At 38.8% G+C, this 19,263-nt stretch overlaps 2 protein-coding genes across 2 annotated transcripts in view; one reads left to right on the forward strand and one right to left on the reverse strand.

Annotated features, from left to right (window-relative positions):
• LOC307170050 (uncharacterized protein) overlaps positions 1-19,124 on the forward strand; it is an 82,534-nt gene extending 63,410 nt beyond the window's left edge. Inside the window, exons 5-7 of the mRNA XM_079891045.1 lie at positions 12,156-12,785; positions 13,007-14,287; positions 14,528-19,124. Of these exons, the coding sequence (XP_079747171.1) occupies positions 12,156-12,785; positions 13,007-14,287; positions 14,528-16,389 (3,773 nt within the window). The 3' untranslated portion in view covers positions 16,390-19,124. The remainder of the gene's footprint in view (positions 1-12,155; positions 12,786-13,006; positions 14,288-14,527) is intronic.
• LOC307170064 (uncharacterized protein) overlaps positions 1-19,263 on the reverse strand; it is a 274,875-nt gene that overhangs the window by 169,480 nt on the left and 86,132 nt on the right. The gene's annotated exons all lie outside the window — the stretch shown is intronic.

A 19,263-nucleotide genomic window follows, 5' to 3' on the forward strand; every position in this document is an offset into this window, starting at 1 on the left:
AAAATTAAAAGAAATCTTTAAAGTTTTATTAAAATCATATCTTCTATTTATTTTCTTAGAAGATTACTGTAATGATTTTGTTTAACGGTAACCTAAAGTAGAATTTTTACTAAACAGCGTTTAGTTGTTGATTGTTGAAAAACTGTCCTTGGGCATCTTAGATCTTTTGTCCATACAACATGTTGTCATAGTTTGTCACAATGTTTTGTTGTTGTGTTGTTTTTAAGAAATCCGAGGACTCCACATTGCTCTTATTTAGACTAAGTTGTATCACCTGCAAAATCACTGACGCGGCATAAGTAAAGTTGGTCTTGAGCGAATATTTAATTTTATCAGTCATAATTCAAAGTATAAGTATACGATCGTATAAGATCATTTTAACTTGTATTCCCCGAACTATCCTTAATCAGTGTGGAATCACACAGGGTGAAACCCTTTACTGAGAATATACTATCGGTTATCTACTCAAAATATATGTAGAAGTGTAAAATCGGTGTTTAAAATCTGTCTGCTGGCCGCATGAATAGACTTTGGGGAGAGCTGATGATACTATCTATAGCAGGAAGCATGCCCTTTGACCTCCTCGATTGTGGAGGCTTTTTTTTTTTTTTGTTTTTTTGTTAAAGACCCAACTACAAGTTAGTTCTCCAAAAAGAATTTCTCCCATCTAGTGGTTCTCCCATCTACTCGCTTTTTCAAATGCGTGTTGCAACTGCGGTAGCCGTAATGTGTCAAGAAGCTATGACAACATGGCTTCCAATAGCGCTTCATTGAGTTTAACGATACATGTTCTACTGTTATGGCAGCTATATAATGATTTACACAACCAAGCAATGAAAAAAGCTTGTAATTTAGACCATACCTTTGACTTGCCTGTCGAGAAGAAATCAGGCAACTTCCCTTTCAAAGTCTTTCTCCTTCATTAGATCTTTCCACATGGGGAAAAGCTATCCTGATATTTATTTACATACCGATAAATTAAATGTTAGCTTTTAGGCGATGAGGATTCCTTCTCCCGTGGCTCGGCATAAGTATGATCCTGCATTATAATGTACTGTGCAGTGCAGCCTTTCAAATTTGCCGGGGCAGTATCATTGCCTCCCATATGGTCTAGCGGTTAGGATTCCTGGCTTTCATCCAGGCTGCCCGGGTCCGACTCCCGGTATGGGAAGACAATTTTTTTTTTTACATTGTCAACAAAATTCAAGTTATTCAATAATCATTTTTAGTAATTCATAGTCTTAGAGGCCTACACGAACTGCAGAAACAAGCAGTTTATTGAAGATTCGGTACTGAATCATTTTCACAAATACAATTATATAGAATTCAGAAAATTTCACTATGGAATATTTACTTTATCTATCATAATTTCAATTTAGTACATCATCATTTAAACTTTTCATCTCATAATTATGACGCATAGTCATAATTGTAATTTCAACTTTTTGTTATAATTATTACTTAATTCAGAATTACAATTTTTGTCAATGACGCCTTTTTAATGTAATACTTAAAACGTGTTTAAGTCATAATTTGGTGGTTGACTATAGTAGTGTTGATGATGAAACGTGTTGAGTTAGGCTAGCGCTTTTTGTCCCTCTCTGGTATTATAGTGTTTCAAGATGGCGGAACGACACGGAAGCCTCCTTGGTCCCATGCAAATAAAGATAAGAAACGATCTTTCTTAAAATCAGATCATTGGCACAGATCATTTTACACCCGTGAGGACTTATTTTATGAATACAGACAATGATTTTAGCTAATAAAATACAATTTTTTCAACGAGCGAATCTAGGCCTTCAGAAGTCATAACTTCAGGGGTCAACGGTTTAGGCCCGTTGGTTTAGGTATTTGTAAAAATCAAATACTGTATGACACTTTTCAAAGTTAGAATAACCTGTTGTGTTCTGACACAAGGCCATTAACCGGTTCTTTTTTGTTTTATAAATGTATTTTGCTTATTTCTACAAATATCGACCTGAAAAATGAAAATCAGGAAATAAGAAAAACAGTGTTTTAAAATACAACAAAACCATGATAATGTTTAGATGTGGATGATTAAGTTTTAGGCGTAGTGCAACCAGATTTCTCTAACATTGCGAGGTATCACGACACACAACGTTGTAAATAAACATTTTCAAAATGTAATTTAACCATATTTTATTAATATTATGTTAATTTAAAGTTTTTGTTATTAACAAATACCTTTTAACATCCGGCACAAAATTAAAGAGATCTCAGATCACAATCTACAGTTAGATATTCTCTTAGTATCTTTGGGTGTATTTTGTCACACCGTAGTGATGCAAAGTTCTACACTCTATGGACTAACTTATCAGACACTCACCACACTGATGTTAATATCACCATAAATTGTCTTTTCTACCATGATTGGAGCAACTATTGTCCCACCATTCTTTTGGTCAATTGTGAAGGTAAGCCCGCTAGACCATATGGGAGGCAATGATACTGCCCCGGCAAATTTGAAAGGCTGCACTGCACAGTACATTATAATGCAGGATCATACTTATGCTGAGCCACGGGAGAAGGAATCCTCATCGCCTAAAAGCTAACATTTAATTTATCGGTATGTAAATAAATATCAGGATAGCTTTTCCCCATGTGGAAAGATCTAATGAAGGAGAAAGACTTTGAAAGGGAAGTTGCCTGATTTCTTCTCGACAGGCAAGTCAAAGGTATGGTCTAAATTACAAGCTTTTTTCATTGCTTGGTTGTGTAAATCATTATATAGCTGCCATAACAGTAGAACATGTATCGTTAAACTCAATGAAGCGCTATTGGAAGCCATGTTGTCATAGCTTCTTGACACATTACGGCTACCGCAGTTGCAACACGCATTTGAAAAAGCGAGTAGATGGGAGAACCACTAGATGGGAGAAATTCTTTTTGGAGAACTAACTTGTAGTTGGGTCTTTAACAAAAAAACAACAAAAAAAACAACAAGCCTCCACAATCGAGGAGGTCAAAGGGCATGCTTCCTGCTATAGATAGTATCATCAGCTCTCCCCAAAGTCTATTCATGCGGCCAGCAGACAGATTTTAAACACCGATTTTACACTTCTACATATATTTTGAGTAGATAACCGATAGTATATTCTCAGTAAAGGGTTTCACCCTGTGTGATTCCACACTGATTAAGGATAGTTCGGGGAATACAAGTTAAAATGATCTTATACGATCGTATACTTATACTTTGAATTATGACTGATAAAATTAAATATTCGCTCAAGACCAACTTTACTTATGCCGCGTCAGTGATTTTGCAGGTGATACAACTTAGTCTAAATAAGAGCAATGTGGAGTCCTCGGATTTCTTAAAACAACACAACAACAAAACATTGTGACAAACTATGACAACATGTTGTATGGACAAAAGATCTAAGATGCCCAAGGACAGTTTTTCAACAATCAACAACTAAACGCTGTTTAGTAAAAATTCTACTTTAGGTTACCGTTAAACAAAATCATTACAGTAATCTTCTAAGAAAATAAATAGAAGATATGATTTTAATAAAACTTTAAAGATTTCTTTTAATTTTAAAATACCTTATTTAAACTTGTATGATTATGCTTTTAAATGAATTTAGTATAAACTCTGGATGTACTCTGTAAAAGGCGTTAGCAGACTAGATTTACTGTGACATTGTCCCCCGAGACTCATCTGGTCTGATACCCTGTTTCCTGAAGCTTCAGATCACACTGTGGTTTATCTCTGAAGGATCTGGGGCTGTAGGGTGTTTTTGCTTATATATTTATTTAGCTAAAACTTTGTTTACATTTTAGTAACATATGTTATTAATAATAATTTAATTTAAAATAGAATAAAATTTAAAACCGTGTGTGTGCACAAAATGATATTAAATGATTTATTTATTTATTTATTTCATTTTGAAAATGTACAAATGTAGTTTTCTGTGTTTAGGTGTACGGTACAAAATTCATTATAGCTATGGAAAGCCCCCACCATAAAAATTTAAACCCCGCATGGACAAAAAAATGCTGATTGAATCTTTTCATATAAATGAGATTTAAAACGACTAAAAAGTACAGTTTTTCTACAATCTAAAGTTTTTGAACAGACAGACATTGTTTAATAACAATTATACTTTAGGTCACCATTAAACAAAATCATTACAGTAATCTTCTAAAAGATAAATAGAAGATATGAATGTATTCAAACTTTAAAGATTTTATTTAAACAGTCTTTTAATTTTAAAAGATCATATTTAAACTTTTACGATTATGTTTTGAAATAAATTCAGAAAGATGACGGCACGCTAATTTACCGGAACCTGTCACAGACACACGTACGCACACACACACACACACACACACACACACACACACACACACACACACACACACACACACAAACATACCATTTGTCTGGTGCTTCATGAAATCTTCAGTCAGCAGACTTAGATGAATTTTATTTTTATCTAAAACTGAAATTTCAGTAGATTTTTATTTTTTATTTTTTTATATACTTTTAAAGAACAGAATGTTTTTCAACTTTAGTTAAATTAGCAAGATAACCATTTTAATGTATACCCTTTTTTATGTAATATGATTTTTATTCTTTTGTTTATCAAAAACAATTGGATCAATAAGATATTTATTTTATAAGCATTTAATTATATACTTTTATAAAGAACTGAATGGTTTTCAACTTTAGTTAAATTAGCAAGATAGCTATTTTATTTTATACACTTATAGGCCTAAAGAACGGAATGTTTATGTATTTTTTTGTATGTTTATGTATTTTTTTATTCTTTTGTTTATCTAAAACTGAATTAAATGGTTTCAGTAGATTTTTAGTAAGATATTATTGCATATTATTTGTGTGAAATATAAAACATGATTAGGGTAACTCTCTTTTTCTCACTTTCACTGTTACCTCAGGAATGTGGAGGGGGTCATGTCAGAGGACACACACACACACACACACACACACACCCACACACACACACACACACACACACACCCACAGGCACACTCCTCTGGCTGGAGAGGCATTCAGAAAAAACAGTGTTTTTGTTTTACAACTTTTAATAATGTATTGAATTTAAAAACATTATTACGACTTTTAATAAATGTATTAAATTTAATTAAAAAAATAAAATAAAATAAAAACAACATTTTATAAAGATATCATTTAAACTTTGAAATAAATTTAGCACTATTGTCTCATTCTGATCGCTGAATAAACCTAGGAGGAGAGAGAGAGAGAAACACTGACATTTATGTTATATTATTTTATAATCTTTTCATTTATACTTTAAAAGAACGGTATGTTTTCAACCTTGGTTAAATTATTTTATAATCTTTTCATTTATACTTTTTAAAGAACAGTATGTTTTCAACTCTTTTTTTTTTTTTGTGATAGGCTTTAGTATTTAGTAAAATCCTTATTCATTTTATTCTTTTGTTTCTCTAAAACTGAATTAAATGGTTTCAGTAGATTTTTGCTAAGATATTATTGTATATCATTTGTGTGAAATATAAAACATGATTAGGGACAACTCTCTTTTTTTTTCTCACTTTTGCTGTTACCTCAGGAATGTGGAGGGATCATATCAGATGCTGACACATTTCCTAACAGCACTTGTGATGCCATATAGCCAGACACACATACACACACAGACACACACACACACAAACACATAACTGAACTGGACAACAAATTCAAACTTTCTGTCAAAAACAGATGTCTATCACAAACACAGAAAATACACCCAGCTTGTGTGCACAAGAGATAATGCTTGTGTGACACAGTCTTCAAACTTTCTGCCAAAACCACATGATCTACGGATAAAAAGGGTCAAATAGGGTCAAAAACTTTCTGTCAAAACCACATGATCTACGACTAGCTAGGACAATAGGGCAAACCATAACAACATATGCCGGAAAGACACCGGTAGATAAAACTGTCAAAACGCATGATCGAACGCTCGATAGGACAATCCATATCCATATCTATACACGCCAGAAAGGGCGGGACAGCTCAACGGACAACCGGAAGGGCGGGGACCAGATGTCTTATCTAGTGGGCGGGACCGGAAGTCATCAATCATTTTGACAGGTGGTATAGCATAAGAACTACTACCGCGATCTTCGCAGAACGCGCCAGAGAGAAATGCACATTTCATAAGCAGAAAGCAGTCTGTTTTCTTTCATTTTGAATTGTTCTGTTTAAAAGTAGACATTTCAAGCTTTCTATATATTTCTCAGGTCTGTGAGGCAAGTAGCATACCTTACGCTGAGTTTCAGTTCATTAATGAGACGAGTGTATTTACTTATTATGTATTAAAATTGGTTGATGAAACATTGATTAAAATTAAGATACAATTAATAAAAAAACGAAATTCACTTTAAAGAAAGGCTTTGTGCTTTCTGTTTGAGGTCTCTGTGAAATTTTTAAAGTCGCTTTCAGAGCAGTCATGTCCGTGATAGAGAACTGTCACGCCCGTAACATTTTTTTTTTTTTCACATAAATGCGAACACGAAAAATAAAATAAAAATAATATTTTATGTTCTGTGGAGGCCGATCTTTATTCATCCGGTGGGTATATATCTTTGGGTTTGCACAGATTACTAAAAAATATTTTGACACCTAAAAGTTAAAAGATTTTTTGTGTCACGTCACATGTGTATTTCCCTCATATTATAAAACGCATGTGTAGACTGATATTTTTCTAATGTCTTGACTCCTTTCAGACGTTTCAAAATATTGGGATTAAATGCATTTTCTGAGAATTTATATTTCAAGTTTTGACTGCAAATGTCACGTCCATAACACTGGAAGTGCCCAATTTTAACGCATTTATCCTCAACTAGTTTTTGTGGTGTAGGTCTACGTATTTTATTATCAGTGCCGCTGCTAGCCATTTTGGTGCCCTAAGCATAATTCCTTTATGATGCCCCCCACCCCGATCCCAAGAAAAAAAAGTTTGTTTTTGCCAGTTTAACTTTTTATTACCAAACATATAACTCAATACCAATAACACAATGGCAGCACCACAGTATAAAACTTAAGAACACTAAAAAGAGAAAGTAAAATCTTCACAGCTTTGCTGACTTTGTAAACATATGTAGAATAGCCAACACACACTACACATTTTAAAGTGCAAACTTTTCTTCAGTAAACCGAATAGCAAAATAAAAAAACTATCAAAATAATCCAGACATGTTTTTCCCAAATTCAATGTCACTTTGAATAAATTACATTTATTAGACAAAATATTCAAACAAAGAATCTCATACGGGAAAAAATTATAAACATTTAAAACTGAAAGCATGGCAGCCAAGGAGTTCTCCCCCTTTATTCCTTATTTATCAACTATTTGATAAATCTAATATAATATAATATAAAAGCATAATAGAATGAGGTGCAATAATGCTCACAATTAAACAGTATTGTTTGCTTTACATCATTTATATTGACATTTTATATTTTTTATATATTTAACAGGAATTGTTAGTCTACCATGTGCACTGCACTGACTGCTAACGTTAACTGTTACTGAGAAAGTATTAACCACCGTCACGTCAAAATAAACCATAAACTACTGCTCAATATCTAAAGAAAGATAGTAAAGAAAGTAACAACTAGCTGCCGTCAGTTATTTGTAAAATAGGTAGTGTTTAACAGTAAAATCTCAATTTAGCTTGCACCGAAGTTATAAGTTATAATAACATAGTTTGCTAACATTAACGTCAGCAAGTTCGAGGCGCGTTAGCAGCAGCACATGCAGAACATTTCCCTTATTTTATTTTAACATTTCCGGCTTAGCTCCAGTCTATTTAACCGATCTTCTATCGCCCTATAATCCATCGCGCTCTTTAAGGTCACTAAATTCGAGGCTTTTGGTCATACCTAGGATATCCAGATCCACCAAAGGAGGGAGAGCATTTTCACATTTAGCTCCAAAACTCTGGAATAGTCTTCCGGATACTCTTCGTTGCTCAGACTCGCTCTCCCAGTATAAAACTAGATTAAAGACGCATCTCTTCAGCCAGGCATTTATATAATATTTTTAATCTTACAGTTAAATCCGGTCTCTAGTTCATAAACGCCAGAGGAGAACTGGCCCCCGACTGAGCCCGGGTTCTCCCAAGGTTTTTTTTTCTCCATTAGGTCACCTGATGGAGTTTTTCGGTTCCTTGCCACTGTTGCCTTTGGCTTGCTCAGTTGGGGATATTTGGGGATATTTAATTTAATTAATCAATCAACAATACTATTGATCAGCATTACCAAATGTGGACGTTTTCCACTAGAAACAAACATTGATGTATTGTTTTAATTTATTACTGTGAAGCTGCTTTGATACAACCTATGTTGTGAAAAGCGCTATATAAATAAACTTGACTTGACTTGACTTGACTTATTTAAGAATGATTAAACATGGACTTACCTGCAAGTGATGCACGGGCATCAGCTCGCAGTTTCTTCTTCTTTCTTTTCTCAGATCCTAACTCCTGCTGTCTTTTAGGGGCCATTTCCAAAAAAGTTGCCTACTGTCTGTCTGTCTGTCAAACTTCGTTCGCGTTCGTCCTTCGCAAAGGCGCCCGCGCGAACAACCGGCACGGACCATCCAAAGCGGGGTGGGGGGGGTACTTTCTAGACTAGAGCAATTAAATGATCTTGTTCCCCCTTTTTTGTTACATATACATGGCTAAAATGTGCCTAATAATATTTCTATAGGCTAATGAAATAATATCGGCATTATATTTTTTTTTAAATTAGGCTATTTTTGGTGCCCCCTCAGCACTTGGTGCCCTACGCACAGCGCGTGATGCGCGTGGTGGGAGCGGCGGCGCTGTTTATTATGTTAACTTAAATAATACTAATAGTAATTTAAATATGTGGTAGCCCTACATCTTACACATCGTGGAAACAAAATAAGAATGGAAACTAAAATATAGTATCGCGCTACAGCGCACATTCTATCAGCTGCAGTTCTGGCGCCTCAGTCCCAATACTGTAAAACTCGACGTACGTTCACATCACATGTTAATGCAGCGATAGAGTTACACTCACAGGACACTGTGCACTTATTCGCAATAACAAAAGTTCATTATTTGCTCGTGCTTTAAAGCTTTGCCGGGTAAACATTTCATTGGCATTCTGTTCTGACATGATGCACTTTTTCTAAGCGCGAACTGAAGTGCGCGCGCACTGTCAAACAGCGCCAAACTGGATTTTTGTTGGGTCAGACCCATCTGATATCGAAGGGGGGCTGATAACGCGAGATCAACATGGAGCTAAATGGAAAAAATAGCACCAAACAAGCCACTTTGAAATGTTGCTGTTTTCATGAATATAAAAGTTGGGTGACCCTCCCCCTAGACTAAAAAAAGTTGGATGACCCTCCCCTCAACAAAGAATAAAAAGACATGACCCTCCCCTATTTTCCTCCGGTGGCCCCTTCCATAAATACCGAACGGTCCCTTACTCACGGAAGACAGATGAAGTAGCCTGTTGCTTCGGTGGCGAAAGCTCGCGTTTGGCAGGTAACAACTTGACTGAAGGGATACAGAGACAGTTCATAAACAGCGCCGTATTTAGTCAAATCAGCGTTAAAAAATCTGCAGGATGGACTCAAGGGAGTTAGGATCCAAAAATTAAAACTGCACGCTTAAGTAGTCCATAATTAGTCCACAATTTGTCATGAAAAAGAAAGGATAGCAGGAGAGCAGCGGCTGTCAGAACATGCCAGAGTTCGCTCAATCAACGTTTCTCCGCTCAATCAACCACCTTTCAGTGTGGGAATCCTCCTTCTGTGGCCTCCTTATCATTAGACTTTGTCAGCATGTGATGGATTTAGTGAGGATGCCCACATGTTGTGCGAGATTGAAGAGGAAAGCTTTCCTCCAGCTCATGCCTACAGGATAAGACTGTCACGAGCGATTTCCTCTGGAGGAGTTCAGGAGGATTTGAACGCACTGTTAGTTCGCTTCTCATTAGTAGCTCCAATTGTGAGCGATTACAGATGGAGAGTGTCAGGATTTGGGGTTGAGGAAATGAAGCGAGGACTCGGTTGGGTCTTTGGATGGGTTTTTATTAATTATGACTTGACTTGACTTGACTTGACTGAAGCACACAGCAGGGAACACAAGGTGTACATACAACAATGGACCAGCACAGGACTGCAAACACAGGGAGAATAAATAGGGAGAGCCAGAGCCATAGAGAGAAAGAGTTGCGACACTCTTTGATGTCGCCGCTATCACGTGGTTCATGTAAGCCCCAATAGTTCCAAAACATACGCCGGCTGTCCTGTTCTTCTATGGGACAGACAGCAGCGATTGCATTATTGAACGGTAAATATAAAATAAAACACACACCCAAGTACTTTTTCAGCTGTTATTGCATTATTGCATTTTGTTAATGTCAGTTTTGCATTTGGAGATAAGTTTTAGGCTATATTTTTGGAGGGAAAAGCTCAGTGTTCATGTTCGCATGGGTAGTAGCACTGGCTTTAGCGGCTCTAACTTAACTTTTCCATATCATTCATCTGATGATGGACGTCTCATGATATTTATTTTAGCACAACTAGGCTGTATTAGGCTATTGATTCCCGTGATTTTGCTTATAAATTTTGATTCAGCCATTAGCCTACCTTTGTGATCACGCAAAGAGGTCTGCCGTGGCGGTCCGTTCAGAGTTCACTTAAATATTTTTTATTAAACAATGACAGACAACAAAAATGTGTGCTTGTGTGAGTGTGTGTGAACAAGAAAAACAAAAACCAGGGGCAGGTGATCCATGAAACAGACAGGACTGGTGATCCCATAACAATCCTAGAGGTCCAGCATTGTTCTCACAAGCCGCTTCATTTAAGACAATAAAACATAATGAAAAGTTAGTATATCCCAAAAAATTTTATTAAATAAAAGTTGCTATAAAGGTGGTAGTGATTCATTACCGGACTCTTACTGTCACAGCTGACGAAGTCGCACTAGCTAGCAGGCAGTGCTTGAAAATTGGTTGAAACAACCAACATAAAATATAAATAATTACGCTGTGCATGTACAAATGAAGACCAGTATAAGCATCGCAAAGGGCCTCTGATACAACATAGACAGTTGACAAATCAAAAGAGGTCGATATTTCAGCAACTTAACTCTGGAACAACTCGACGCGCAGCAATGTAAGTGAATGGTGTCCAACGCCCAAATGACAGTGTTTGGAACTATTCCGATCTTCAAATCCCGGAAGTAGGCGGTTAAAAGCGCCGCCATTTTTTACAACGGAGGTCTATGGGAGTGTCGCAACTCTTTCTCTCTATGGCTCTGGGGAGAGCAAACAAAGCAGGTAACGAGGGAGGACAGGTGGGGCAAATGAATCAATAATCAGGTAACAAGATGGGAGGGGCTAGACAATGGACAGAAGAGCACATGGCACAAGGAAACACACGACAAGCCATGTGCTCACAACAAACATGACAAAAAAACAAAAAAAACAAGCACATGGCCAGTAAAACAAATCACGAGCCATGTGTTCACACAAAACGAAACATGAACAAGCAGCCAATGAAAACACTCATAAGCCACGTGTTCACACAAAACATGACAACATGCAAGCACACAGCTAGTGTAAAACACAAGCTGCATGCAACACAGCACAAGACTAAACATGATATGAATGCACATGAAACAAGGCTCATGGACAAGACTAAACAGGAGTATCAGGGCTCTGTCACAAAACCAAGAAATAGACAGAAGTGACAGAACCCTGACAGAGAGACAGACAAGAGAGAGGAACATACTAAAAATTGCACACAAAATATATCCTCCTCAACAACACTCAAATAATATAAAATGAAAATAAATAAATTATTTAAACAAATTAATATTTCATGTCCATTTCTTTCTATATTTGGCAAAAAGCTGCATAATAGTAAAATAATGCTTCTGCTTCACACCAGATTCCTGATCATCCTGTTAGGGTTTACATATTAAACAGAGATTTGTCGAGGTAGCTAGCCTTTACCTTAACCTGTTTTTACATAAGTTCACAATGATCAGATGGGGGAGGTTACAGCTTTTTTAAATTTACACGTTCAGCAAAGACATGAACGATTTTTTTAAAGTTAATAGCACACTGTTAAACTAGTTTATTCCTTTGACAGATCCAGAGGGTGTGAAGCTGAATCTGGTTCTGTGTGGGAGTGACGGATTAAAATCCTTCATATCAAACCTGATCCTGAACCAGGGAGCCAGAAGATCAGCGCTCAGCTCAGAGTGTGTGAGGAGAGACGTGGAGCTTCATGGACGTCTGGTGTCTCTGGTGGAGCTTCCAGCTCTGTTCAACACTCAGATCTCAGAGGAGGAAGTGATGCGTCAGACGCTCCGCTGTGTGTCTCTCTGTGATCCTGGAGTTCATGTGTTCCTCCTCATCATTCCTGATGCTCCACTTAACAATGAAGACCGAGCAGAAATGGAGAAGATCCAGAAGATATTCAGCTCAAGAATCAACAAACACACCATGATCCTCATATACCAGAATCCAGAAGACAGGACAGCAGAACTAAATGAAGAAACACAGTCTGTCATTGAGAGTTTTGGAGGACGACATCATTTCATTAAACCCGACACACAAGTGTCCATGTTAATGGAGAAACTAGAGCAGATGGTGGAGGCAAATAGTGGAGTTTGTTTCTCCACAGAGACACTGTTGGATGTACAGATGGAAAAACTGCAGAAATTTGAAGAAATGAAGAGGAAAATCCATTCATTACAGACGTGGTTTCAGTCACAAGGTAATGATCAGAAAATCTGCAGGGATTAATCATGGCTGCAAAGGTTTACAAAGATATGTGAGAAAAACATATTACATACAGAGTTCAGAAGAAAATAAAATGATAAGCACATGATGTTTCAGTATAAATTATACACAATATTCTCTGATGACCTGTATGATTGACAATTTTCACTTAAAATTCAAAATACTGTTTTTAATTTTTATTTGATCTATCTTTAGATTCCAGAGAAAGAGCAGATGATCTGAGGATTGTGCTGCTGGGAAAAACTGGAGTTGGGAAGAGTGCAACTGGAAACACCATCTTAGGAGGAGGAGTATTTATATCAGACACATCTCAAAAGTCTATTACTAAAGTGTGTCAGAGAGAAAGAGCTGAAATCAACGGCCGACATGTTACTGTGATCGACACTCCAGGACTGTTTGATACTAAATCCAGTAATGAAGAAATCCAGAGAGAAATAAGCAACTCCATCTCCATGATCCTGCCCGGACCACATGTGCTTCTCCTACTGATACCAGTGGGACGATTCACTCAAGAAGAAGCAACAGCAGTGAAGATCATCCAAGAGACGTTTGGTGGAAACTCTTTAATGTTCACCATGGTGCTCTTCACCAGAGGAGATGATCTGAAGAAGAAAACCATTGAACAGTATCTGGGAGATCCTGAACCTGCACTTAAAAAACTCATTGAAGTGTGTGGAAACAGATACCATGTGTTCAATAATAATCAGACTGGAGACCGAACACAGGTGACTGATCTACTGCAGAAGATAGACCACATGGTGAAAGAAAACGGAGACAGTTACTACTCATGTAAGATGTTCAGAGAGATGGAAAGAAAAATACAAGAACAACAAAAGATGATTCAGATGGAGAGATTGGAGCAACTGAACAGAGAGAAAGAAGAACTGATGAACAAGCATGAAGAAGAGAAAAAAAGCATGAGGATGATGATGGAGGAAGAAATACAAAATCAAAGAAAGAGAAGAGAAGAAGAATTTAGAGAAAGAGAAGAACGATACAAAAGAGACATTAAAGAAAGAGAGGAACAAAAGAGAAAGATACAAGATGAGCTGAAGAGAGAACAAGAGGAATGGGAGAGACAGAAACAGCAGGAAAGACAAAGAAGAGAAGAGGAGGATGAGAGAAGGAGAAAAATAGACAAGGAAACATGGGATGAATATTATGAGAAACTTAAAAGAGAGAGAGAAAGACGACAGAGAGAGAGAGAAGATCTTCAGTTCATACATGAAGAAGAGATGAAGAGAATGAAGAGGAAGATGGACAAAGAAAGACAGAATCACGATAAAGAGAGAAAGAGAAGAGAAGAGGAAAATATAGAAAGAGAAGAACAGTATAAAAGAGACATTAAAGACATAGAGGATCAAGAGAGGAAGATACGAGAGGAGATGAAGAGAGAACGAGAGGAATGGGAGAAACAGAAACAACAGGAAAGACAAAGAAGAGAGGAGACACACAATACAGACACACACCCTCAAGGTCAGAATTATAAATATGCCTGTAAAAATAAATAATTTGCATTGCAAAAATTAAAGCACTGTTTATCCTTTTGATATTTTTTGCTTTTGATTTACTTAATTTATTAATAATAATAATATTATAGCCTAATAATATTATAATATTATACCCAAAACTGGTCAACTTGACTGTTGTAAATAGTTTGCTTAGGGTCCCAAATTTAATAAATTGTTAATTTCTAAACTCTATTGTCATTTTCAGATGATGAAGATTCATCTTCAGATTCAGGATGTTTGAGAATCTTGCTGTTTGGGAGGACAGGAAGTGGGAAGAGCGCCACAGGAAACACAATCCTCGGAAACAACGAGTTTTACAGTGAAGATAATAAAGGTTTGGTGACCACTACTTGTAAGAAGGGAGATGTTGAAGTTAATGGTAGATCAGTAGCTGTTATTGATACTCCAGGACTCCTTGACACCTCACAAAAATATCCAGAAGTGCAGGCAGAAATGATGGAGTGTGTTTCACTGTCCGCACCTGGACCTCATGTGTTCATCATTGTGTTGAGTTTGGGAAGAATCACTCAAGAGAAGCAAGACACTTTAGACATGATAAAGATGATCTTTGGCCCAAAAGCAGCAGATTTCAGTATTGTTCTCTTCACTAGAGGAGATGAACTGAGAGGACAGACAATAGAAGAATATGTAGAGACAAGTGGAAATGATGAACTCAAGAAACTGATCAGAGAATGTAGAAACCGATTCCTGGCTTTCAACAACACAGAAACACAAGACGTTACTGAGCTTTTAAACATGATAGAAGAGGTGAAGAAATCTAATGAGGGCCGATACTTCACTAATGAGATGTTTGACGAGGCAGCGATCTCCATTGAAAAGAGAAGAGAAATGCTAGAAGAGAATAAAAGAAAAAGTCAGGCTCAAGTTGAAGAATTAGAAGCCAAATATGACCTGGAAGTCAAACTCATGAGACAGAAACTGGAGGAGAAGAAACTAAAGACAGATGAGGAGAGAGAGAGTCTGGAGAAAAAGTTCAGAGAAAAAGAGGAAACACTGAGGAGAGAGTTTGAGGAGAAAGAAGAATCAAACCAGAAGAAACGAGAGGAGGAGGAGGATCGGGAACGGTCAGAAGAGGAAAAACAGCGAAAAGCTGAATATGATCAAACAATAGAAGAGATGAAGAGAGAGATTGAAAATCAGAGATTACAGTATGAAAAGCAGCAAAAGGAAAGAGAAGAGGAAAACAAAAAGAGAGAAGAAGAATATAAACAAGATCAAGAAAAGATGAAAACTGAGCAGGAACACATCATGGCAGAGTTAAGAAAACAGGAAGAGGAAATAAAAAAGAGAGATTTAGAGGAACAAATGAAGAAGGAACAAGAAGAGAAAGAGAGAGAAGAATGGAAGAGAAAAATAAAAGAGGCTGAAGATGATGAAGAGATTCAAGAGGGAATTAAACAACAGCAGAGAGAATGGGAGGAAGAGAAGAAAAGACAGATGAAAGAACGAGAGGAAGAGGAAAAGAGGAGAAAAAAGAAACACAAGGAACAGCTGAGAGAAAAACAGGAAGAACTGCAGAAAATTAGAAACAAATTTGAAAGCGAGAGAGAAGAAAAAAAGATGATAGAGGATGAGAGACAGAAACATATAAGAGACATAGAAGAAAAAGAGAGGGAATATGAAGAAGAGAGAAATGAAATGAAGAGACGTTATGAGCAGCTGGAGCGAGAGAGAAAAGAGGAGTGGAAGAGGAGAAAACAAGAGGATGAAGAGAGAAGAAAGGAGAAGAGAAAGAGATGGGAGAAAATGATGGAAGACCTGAAACAAGAGCAAGAAGAAGAGATCAAGAGAAGAGAGAGAGAGGAGAGAGAAATAATAGAAACAAAAGAAAAAGAGTGTGATCAAATGAAACAGAAACATGAAGAGGAAATAGAGAAGATGAAGGAGAAACATCAAGATGAAGCCAGAAAACAAGAAGAAGAATTGAATGATTTCAGTGAGAGAAAATATCAGCAGGTTCGGAAGCTCAAAAAGAGGCTTAAACAACTATATGATGAGAAAAATAGCTGGATCAGTTGGTTTAGAAAGATTTTTGGCTCAAAATGACCCAAATTGTAGAGATAACACTATCACGATGGAGAACACGCTTAACACACAAACATATACAGAAATGAAAGGGTTATATAACACTTAGGCCTAATACACTTAAAGTCCCTGTAAAGTCAAAATTAAGTATGTGTTCTGAGTTTGTCACACCACAGAAAAATGTGTTATTAGCCGCCCAGTCAAATTTGAATGATAAAAAAAGCCGGCAAGTACATAAAATAAGCGATCAAAATCTTGACAAAATGAGCAGTAGTCTCTGCTCTCAAACGCTGGGGGCGTGTCCGCTGGCTGCGCTGAAACCACGCCCACTCGCGGGAAAGCTGCCGTCGACTCGCCACACTCAACTGCAGACATCCCAAGTCTCCCGGAAGTTCCGGGAGTCTCCCGCATATTGATAGCGGCTCCCTGATGGCCGCAAATCAGTTAAAATCTCCCGGAAGCAAGAGCGCGCAAGCGTAGCGCGCGCACGGCAGAGAGAGGGAGCGAGAGACCTTGCGTGTGTGCGCTAGTGTGCGTGTGTGCCTCGGGATTTTATCTCTACTCTAGAACCGAATCCCCCCCCCCCCCCCCCCCTTGGAGATTTCTTGACTCCCGGAAATGACTTTGTGCAGGTTGGGATGTCTGCAACTGTCACCGCTACAGCCGGAAAGGCTGCTCCTAGCAGCTTAATTTGTTTTACAAAGCCATAGGCCTACATGTTCGAGCCTGGACTACCTACTATAATTATAACATAAGCACACAAGGCAACTTACAGTTGTCGGCGCGACGGGAGGATGAAGGCCGAGGCGGGAGATAGACGGTTCGGCCACATTCACCAGTAACAGCGGATTATCAGTGAATGAATCCCAGTTGTCTCCGACGAAAGTTTATAAAACTATATCCCGTGTAAAATGATCACTACAGAGGCGGGTTTTGGCGGTGATCCTCAGCTCTCCATCAAGGTGGCTCTTCACAAAATTAATCCACCTCTTGTTGATATGATAGTTTTTCGGAAATTTAAATAAGGACACCGATCTGTTTCGTACGTGATCGCATTTCCGCGACGAAGGCATAGCTAGCTAGCAAACTGTAGGATGTAGTAGTAACTAATAGTACTGACAGTAACTCGCGATTGAGTTGCAAACTGATGCGAATGGGCTCCAGTGCGTCATCAAGTAGGGGCGTGTCCAGGAGCTCAGGGGCTCCAGTGCGTCATCAAGTAGGGGAGTGTCCAGGAGCTCAGCGGCTCGTGCGTCATCAAGTAGGGGCGTGTCCAGGAGCTCAGGGGCTCGTGCGTCATCAAGTAGGGGCGTGTCCAGGAGCTCAGCGGCTCGTGCGTCATCAAGTAGGGGCGTGTCCAGGAGCTCAGGGGCTCCAGTGCGTCATCAAGTAGGGGCGTGTCCAGGAGCTCAGGGGCTCGTGCGTCATCAAGTAGGGGAGTGTCCAGGAGCTCAGGGGCTCGTGCGTCATCAAGTAGGGGCGTGTCCAGGAGCTCAGCGGCTCGTGCGTCATCAAGTAGGGGCGTGTCCAGGAGCTCAGGGGCTCGTGCGTCATCAAGTAGGGGAGTGTCCAGGAGCTCAGGGGCTCCAGTGCGTCATCAAGTAGGGGCGTGTCCAGGAGCTCAGCGGCTCGTGCGTCATCAAGTAGGGGCGTGTCCAGGAGCTCAGGGGCTCGTGCGTCATCAAGTAGGGGCGTGTCCAGGAGCTCAGCGGCTCGTGCGTCATCAAGTAGGGGCGTGTCCAGGAGCTCAGTGGCTCATGCGTCATCAAGTAGGGGCGTGTCCAGGAGCTCAGCGGCTCGTGCGTCATCAAGTAGGGGCGTGTCCAGGAGCTCAGGGGCTCCAGTGCGTCATCAAGTAGGGGCGTGTCCAGGAGCTCAGCGGCTCGTGCGTCATCAAGTAGGGGCGTGTCCAGGAGCTCAGGGGCTCGTGCGTCATCAAGTAGGGGCGTGTCCAGGAGCTCAGCGGCTCGTGCGTCATCAAGTAGGGGCGTGTCCAGGAGCTCAGTGGCTCGTGCGTCATCAAGTAGGGGCGTGTCCAGGAGCTCAGCGGCTCGTGCGTCATCAAGTAGGGGCGTGTCCAGGAGCTCAGGGGCTCCAGTGCATCATCAAGTAGGGGCGTGTCCAGGAGCTCAGTGGCTCGTGCGTCATCAAGTAGGGGCGTGTCCAGGAGCTCAGGGGCTCCAGTGCGTCATCAAGTAGGGGCGTGTCCAGGAGCTCAGGGGCTCGTGCGTCATCAAGTAGGGGCGTGTCCAGGAGCTCAGCGGCTCGTGCGTCATCAAGTAGGGGCGTGTCCAGGAGCTCAGGGGCTCCAGTGCGTCATCAAGTAGGGGCGTGTCCAGGAGCTCAGGGGCTCCAGTGCGTCATCAAGTAGGGGCGTGTCCAGGAGCTCAGGGGCTCCAGTGCGTCATCGATCCCCCGTTTTAGCCCCGCCCAAAAAATCCGGAACACAGCAATGGTGAAAAACTGTTTAACGGTCTAACTCCACAATTCAGTACTTCACAGTTCACAGTCTTTGTAATATGATTTAGCAATACATTTCTAACATTTATAATGTGTTTAGAATTTTTTTTTAGAATTGCCTTTACAGGGACTTTAAAATTTGTGTTGATATATTAATATGACTAATAATAATAATGATTATTATTTATAATTGCTATTGTAAAAACACTTTCATTATTAAAAATAAAAATATAGCATTTATGAATAAATATAACAATATAATAATTAGAAAATAATAACAATATTTTTTATTTACAGAAAACTTATTTGATGAAAAACTGCAGGGTTACTGTTAACATGCAGGCAGCCTATGACTATAAATCATTAGAAAGGTCTAAGGATGTTGTATAAAATATAGGGGGATGTAAAATAAACTTGCATAACAATTGTGATTGT

Source organism: Squalius cephalus (genome assembly GCF_949319135.1).
Source record: "Squalius cephalus genome assembly, chromosome: 13".
Lineage (NCBI taxonomy): Eukaryota > Metazoa > Chordata > Actinopteri > Cypriniformes > Leuciscidae > Squalius > Squalius cephalus.